This window comes from Vigna radiata, chromosome 1, assembly GCF_000741045.1.
Source record: "Vigna radiata var. radiata cultivar VC1973A chromosome 1, Vradiata_ver6, whole genome shotgun sequence".
Classification (NCBI taxonomy): Eukaryota; Viridiplantae; Streptophyta; class Magnoliopsida; order Fabales; family Fabaceae; genus Vigna; species Vigna radiata.
In genome coordinates, this window is record NC_028351.1 from 18,625,002 (window position 1) to 18,632,521 (window position 7,520).

At 32.3% G+C, this 7,520-nt stretch overlaps 1 protein-coding gene across 1 annotated transcript; it reads right to left on the reverse strand.

Annotated features, from left to right (window-relative positions):
• Positions 1-990: 990 nt before the first annotated feature.
• LOC106758632 (sucrose transport protein SUC8-like) lies at positions 991-3,108 on the reverse strand. The gene is made up of 4 exons (XM_014641575.2): positions 1,872-3,108; positions 1,707-1,770; positions 1,516-1,559; positions 991-1,378 (listed from the first exon to the last, which is right to left on the reverse strand). Exons 1-4 carry the CDS (start codon positions 3,066-3,068, stop codon positions 1,196-1,198), a joined length of 1,488 nt encoding a protein of 495 aa, XP_014497061.1. The 5' UTR covers positions 3,069-3,108; the 3' UTR covers positions 991-1,195.
• Between the last annotated feature and the right edge of the window lie 4,412 nt (positions 3,109-7,520).

The window sequence follows — 7,520 nt, forward strand, 5'->3', positions numbered from 1 at the left end:
TTGAAGGTATTTTTTTTTTCAAAAATAGTTGCAAACATGAAGTAGTTGTAACTTGACCTCCAAAGGTAACATATTCCATTATTGTTATTATTATACTAGTTTAACTTATAAAAAGGAAATTGTTATATTTATTGATATTATTTGATATTCTATTAATATTATTAGTTTTTACAATAAATTTTGTACATTTTANAAATTCTATAAATATACATAGTATTTCATTTAAAAACACTCTCTCATTGCTGTTTCTTTTATTCATAAAATTCCAAATTCTCTTATTAACTTTTGTTGAAGAGTATTTTGTAGGTGGATTTTGTCTTGTAAGGAGTACATCAAGATTCTTCAGTCTACTCAGTTATTACCGCTTATTCGAAGGTTCATACTCCAGATCCCAACCTCAAGCTCTTTATTCGGATAAACTCTCATTTCCTTTAGACCTCAATTAAATGGCTTATGTTCCTATTACGCTCAATAGTTTCAAATCGTTAGGGGTCAAGACCTAAGACAATTCAAATATTTCTTACACACTTTGAAACAATTTTTAAGGAAAAATAGTGATCAAACACAAACTTTAAAACAGACAATATTTCAGACGAGGAGTGATTGACCTTAAAAATGTCACCCGAGAGACTTAGATGTTTTAAAAATTATGTTGTTTACAATAAAAAAAATATAAAATATGTAAGTACTAATATCATTTTTTAAAATAATTTTACATAAATTCAAATATATAAAACAAATCTATGAAGCAATTATTTGTGTGTAAGAAAGAAATTATTTCAGTGTTGAATTAACGTAGATAGATTATTTTTAATTATTATCATTTTTGTTTGGAAATATTAATATAATTTAATTTAGGTAGAATAAAACGATGGATTTTTTTTCTAACTAAGAGATTAACCATTTAAATAACACTTAAGTAAAGAAAAAGAAAAACAATACGCACATTTCACTTTTAACATTTTAATTCTAGTAATAAAGAAAAAATCTCGTTTATTGATTAAAGTTGATGATGTTTTTCGGACAAAATTTTTTGTAACTCTCACACCTAAGTACATAAAGAAAATGGATAACTTGAATAAGCTATGATAGCTATGGAAACCTTTCAAGGATCTAAACGCTAATTTCTTGAGCACATGCACCATCTTCGAATCCTAATACTCTTCCTCTTGCTTGGCATGTCGAGATCTAGCCATTAATGAAAACTACCCATGTTGAGGCTGGACATCTTGGCTTCATCTTCTTTTTTGGGGTTTGGAAGTATAACAATTGCAAGTACGGCACTTATGGCGGCCGCTGCGGCTCCCAACACGAATGCCGGCAAGTTGCCACCACCAAACAAAGCATCCCATGGTCCACTGATTGCTGATACAATCATCTGTGCAAATCAAATATATAACTGTTTATTAGGGTTCGTAGGTCCAAGGAACTTGTATATGTTGTATTCTAGGATAGTTGAAATAGTTATGACAGAATATAATTAGATGAGAATGTATGAAGTAAATGGATTCTAACCTGAGGAATCACAATTGAAACATTCAGAAGACCCAAAGATAATCCTGAAAGTTTTGAAGCAAACAAAAAGGTTACACATTTTTTTATTTAGGCTTAAACATTTACTAACAGCTTCGGTTCACCTTAAAATTAAAAAATTAAAGCTAAAATTAAAAAAAAAATAAAAAAAAAAATGGTAACTTTGTATATACCTTGTCCTGCACCTGAGCTGTTAGAATAGATAGAAGCCAGAGCAAAGGGAACACTGTATGTAACCTGTATACAGAAAAAGTATTAATAATTGGATAGAAATTAAAAGTATTTTTTAAATTGTTGAGAAAATCCTTAAAAGTTGTTTCAAAAGATAGAAAACTTACCGCAAGAGGAATACCAAGGACGCAGAAGAATGCTAAGGATCCTACTTTCACATCCATGGAAGGGTTTCCAATGAGAGCAGGGTTTTTGGCACGTTCTCGCTCAGCGACTCTTGTGATAAGCACAGTCGCTGCTAAGCAAATTGCTAGAATAACATTAACGATTGCCCACAACCACTTGACTCCACCAACCAAGCGACCCAATGGTTCTACACCCAAAGACGCCACAGCCAACACCACTGAATTCAACATGAGCCCCAAAGAACCAGCATGCACACCATTATCGTATGCCTTCTGACCCACATCACCGCCGTACACCTCACGACCCATCCAATCAGTGTCGAACAACACATAAGGGAACCACGCAATCCATGTGATAGCTGTCACTAGCATCAACATCCACATTGGCTTCTCAAGTTCTCTGAATGCAACACAACACTCTCCGTAGAAGCACGAAACTTGTGTCTGCCCATCTTCTATCTTCGACTCCTTAGGTGCCGGTGTGAACTTAGGGTCGTTCACGCAAGTGAGAACGGTAATGCACAAAGCAAGAAGAAGAATGATTGAGAAGAAGAAGCAACTCTTTAGGTTTGCACAGAATACGTTGCATGCCTCGGTTTGAGTGAAAGGGAAGATCTTGTGGAGATCGTTATAGGATCCTGCTGCATAGCCCAGGACGTTGCCCACGGCCATGAAAAATGAGAAGAATGCGTTGGCGGTTCTCGTTTTTTTTGGATCGCCGGCAGCCAAGTCACCAAGGAAGGCACGACATGGTCCCTGGAGCATGTTGTTGGCAACATCTAAGATCCAAAAGCCGACGACGAAGATGGCAACGGCTCGTGGACGGGTTGTCTTTGTTATGTCATCGCCGGCCATGTGTCCTATATCGGAAGCATAGCCAATAAGGATAATGGCGATTGCGACAGCTATTGCACCGGCAAGGATAAATGGACGGCGACGGCCAAAGGAAGATTGGCAATGGTCACTGCTGTAGCCTACAATAGGTTGAACTAGGAGGCCAGAGATGGGGCCACAAAGCCATATGAAGGAAGCCCAAACGTGTGGAACTCCTAGGGTTTGTACATATGGTGTGAGGAGGGAGAGTTGTAGAGCCCATCCAAATTGTATACCGGCGGCGATGGATGACACTGCCACCATTTTTCTCAGAGGACTCGGTTCTTGTTTTACTTGCTCCTCCATTATTACAACTTTATTAAAGTATTTTATTACTTTAAATTACAATGCAACAACTCTTGCTCAACAAACATTAGTAACTATCACATTTATATACTGCTTGTTACTTTTAATTTTAGAACTACAAAAATTTTACTTTTTTTGTTACCTAAAGTTTCTAATCTTGAACTAGTCTCCTTTCCTATTTTTGTTTTTCAAATGGACAGATAGAATAACATTTATGTTCAAGCCCATAATATCTCGATCTTGATGAATGTTGTAAATATTCTATTTATTATATATTAATTTGTTTCTAAAAAAATTTTTTTTGGAATTATTACAATTATAACAACCCTAATTAAAATTTTACTTTTCTTGCAACCAATAAAATTACCTAATGCATAGGTTTAGGTCTTTCTAATCTTGACCCAGTCTTTTTCCCTATTTCTGTTTTTCGATGGGTAGAAAGGATAACATTTATCTATGTTAAGGAGCACAATATGTCGATTACTGTATGTAAAAGTTCTACTTATTATATATTAATTTGTTGCTGGAACATAATGTTGCCCATGATTCTTATAATAATTTTCCATGACAATCATGATATAACATAATTTCACAAATCATAACAGTATGAAAAGCAAATATACTAATCATAATCTTATACAATATTTATATATTAATAATATTACTAAAAAAAATTGATATTCTGCAAATTCTTTTTTTCTTTTTTTAATTTGTTGAAGCTTTTATCCTTTGCAAATGAATTTATAAGGTTTTTTAACCATCTAGAGTAAGAGTTTTCAAAGCTATATGCAGATGTTTAGCACTGTATAAGCTACTCTCAAATGAAGTTTTATTTTAACCATATAACAACATACATTAATATTATCATTTAAAACATCATTATTAATATTTAGTAAAACGAACCACATTTACATTATAGTAATAATAATTAATAATATTATTATTATTATTTAAACATATTTGAAGTCGATAATATCAAATCAAATTATACATGAAGTTGACAACATAAAAAGCTCATGCCTAAGCTTGACAACATCAAAGAAAGATGGCAAAGTAATCCCAAGATGCCAGCACCAAGGCGAATATTGTCCAATGTCTACCTAAAGACGACAATACCAAGGAGGAATTTTCTAAAGTTGGCAACACAAGTTGAAAGGATTATTCCCAAGCAGCGACTTAATGAGGTTAGTTGGCTTAGTCACTAAAGGAATTCGACCAAATAATCAAGTTATCTAAGATCTCAGTTGGATTAACTACTAAAAGAACTCAACTGAATGGTCAAACTATCTAAGAGCTCAACTGATTAGACACTCAAGGAATTCGTCTGAATAGACAAATTATCAATAAACTTGGTTTGATTAGCTACTCAAGGACCTCTACCGAATGGTCAAAGTTATCTAAGAGCTTAGTTGGATTAATCGCTCAAGGAGCTCGGCTAAATGGAAAAATTATCTAGCTAAACTACATTAGCCATTGAATAAGCACAGTCTTCACAGAATGTCAAGCCTTCAATCAAATGCAGCAATCTTCACAGGATGCCAAGCCTTCAAGATCAAACAGAAAGCACCTTCTTTGTGCAGATTATGATCAAGCAGTATGTGCAATGGACTCCTCCCTTTGAATCTCGCTCAAGAAAGATCACCACCGTCTTCTTGGAGAATTCTTGGAGCTTCTAAAACAGAGAATTCAATCTGAAACAGGAAAATGAAAATGTCAGATCAACAAAAGTCACAGAACAATTCGCATTCTATCTATTTATAGTTTTCTGTTATATCATATTGCTTCTCAGTCGAATAGCCTACTAATTCAGTCGACTGTATTAAAACAGTTATAACAGACAGTCAACTCAAAGGCTCCTCAGTCAACAAAATCAACACATTTATGACAGTTGACCAGGTCATACAATCTTAACTAACTTTTTAAAAATATAGTCGTTGGAGCTTGTAGGCTTAACAAAATTCCAATCAGATCAGTAATACAGTCGAATATGTAATCCACAATGTCGACTGACACATAAAAAAAAAACTTTGAAATTCTTTTCAACTCAAAATCTCACATAGCACAAGTTCACAAAATCTGTACAAAGATTTTAGCATAGTCGAATCCATTATGAGTGTATTCGACTGGACTAGAACTTTGTCACAACAAATAAAAGTTCATAAAGGTGCTTGTGATTTTTTTTTTTGATTTGCGGGGGTTTTCACCCTCCGCAAAGTAATTTCCACGGGTTATTCAAACCGTTGCAGTTTGAGTCGCCACAACCTATTTGCGGGGCTTTTCCGCACCCCCTGGTATCACATTCAATTTGCAGAGGTTTTTCTACGCAGAGTGAAAACCTCCTCTATTAGTGGTTATTATCTTGTGGGAGTTTTTAACCTCCTTTTTTTCAACTATTTAATTACAAAAAATATCTGTATTTTTTATATGCTATTCAAATCATCCGCTTGCTAAAATAATAAAAAAATTAATAAGATATATAAAATTAGAAATTACAAAAAAAAAATAATTCAAAATTAATTTTATTGATGATTTAAAATAACATACATTCATTGACAATTACAATGTAAACATTATATTCTCAATGTCATCATAATAACACAAAACTAAATTCAACTGAAATGTAATTACAACTTCATCCATAATCACTAAAGATACATAATAGACTAAATATAATTTTATCCTTAAAAAACATCATAAACTCCCAAAATGTTGTTAGCATGAGATAATCTTCTTGAACTCAAAGAAGACCCAGACTCATTTACATCAACAACTTCCTGAAATGATAAAAGAAAAATATTAAAATAAAATAATAAATGACATAAGTATAATTTGAGAGTTTATGGTTACACTCATACATGTCCACACTTGCCCAATTTTGTAGATTTAGGAAAGGCTTGACCTTTGACATGACTATATATTTATGAACAATAACAAAGTATAATCTTAAACTGTCTTCATTAAAACTGGCTGCACTAAAAATACAATAATACATGTCTTCATTAAAACTGGTTGCACTAAAAATAATAATAAAAAAATAAACAATTATAATTATACTCATACAATTTTGTAGTGCAAGAAAAGTGAGAAAAAAAAATGAGTTTGTTAAAGATTGCATCAATGTTAAAGGTTGCAGGTTGAACTTTATTATCAGATTTTAATTAAGACTACCACTTTCTCATCATGTCCTTTAAATGAAAGAAAGCCAGCTAGAAAAATAAACAAATTTGGTATAATTTTTCCTATTAATCAAAGCATCATTAGCCAAATAGAAAAAGACATTTCTCCTCACAGCATTGAAAATAGTGTTTTATGATAACTTGAAGGACCTAATTTACTGAGGCAGGGTAAATATTGAACATTAAGGTATGGAACCAGAAATTAACATGTTTTTTGTTAAAAGATAATTTCTTTAGTATAACAATGGATCCTAGTTAGAAATGCATAAATTAGTAGAAGAATTGAGAAAAACTTTCGATCATGATACCTGTACTAGTGCAAATTGATATAAATATGGCAGAATTGACAATGAATAAAAAAGTAGACTGCTTCAGGTATCATATTATCCTGATCAAACTAATTCCTTTGATTAAACAGTTGCAGCAATCACAAAGCCCATGAGAAAAAGAAAAACCATAACACTAAATATTAAAATTCAAAGTATGACAAATTGTTCCTATAGATTTAAAGATCCAAACCATAATTCATTGTTATTCACTCATTAACTATTTTATGGGAGTACATTATGGTATCCGAAATTAAAAATTCAATAGAATTTATTAACAGTATCTTAAGAAAAATGTAGAGACAAAAANCATACTTGGTAGTTGGGGCATTCGTGCTAGATGTGCTATTGGAGGACTGTTGGAGGATCGGAAACTAGGTTGGAATTGGATGTTGATACAGTTGTAGCAGGACTACTGGCAGGTTGACATANTTTCACCATAATTAATACAAATAAAGAAAACTAGAAAAGAAAGAAAACTTCCAAAATTGAGCGATTAATTACATACCTGAATAGATGGAGCTGCAGCAGGACATTATGCTTTACTCTGAAAATAGAGAATTAAAATGGAAAATTGTGGTACAAAAAAGGTAAAATGTGCTTCTTACCATATAAATGCTAAAGCTTATTGAAAGAAAAATGTCTTAATTGAGTTTATCGAATTGAAACTACGTAAAAGATACTATATGACAAGATCTAATATAATACCTCTTACAATGTCAAAAAAAAAAAATATCAAAGAATGAAAGAATCCAAGCAAAAGATTGCTATCAATTAAATTTGTTAAACCAATAAATCTCAGTATCTAAAAATTAAACAAATAAATTTCACTATCAACAATTAAAGTGCTACATCTTGTTTCCATTTTATAACGATAAANTGAAAACACTTAGTAATTGATGATTGTGGATTTGAGGCCTTTAGATTAGGTACAACAATGTATAATGACT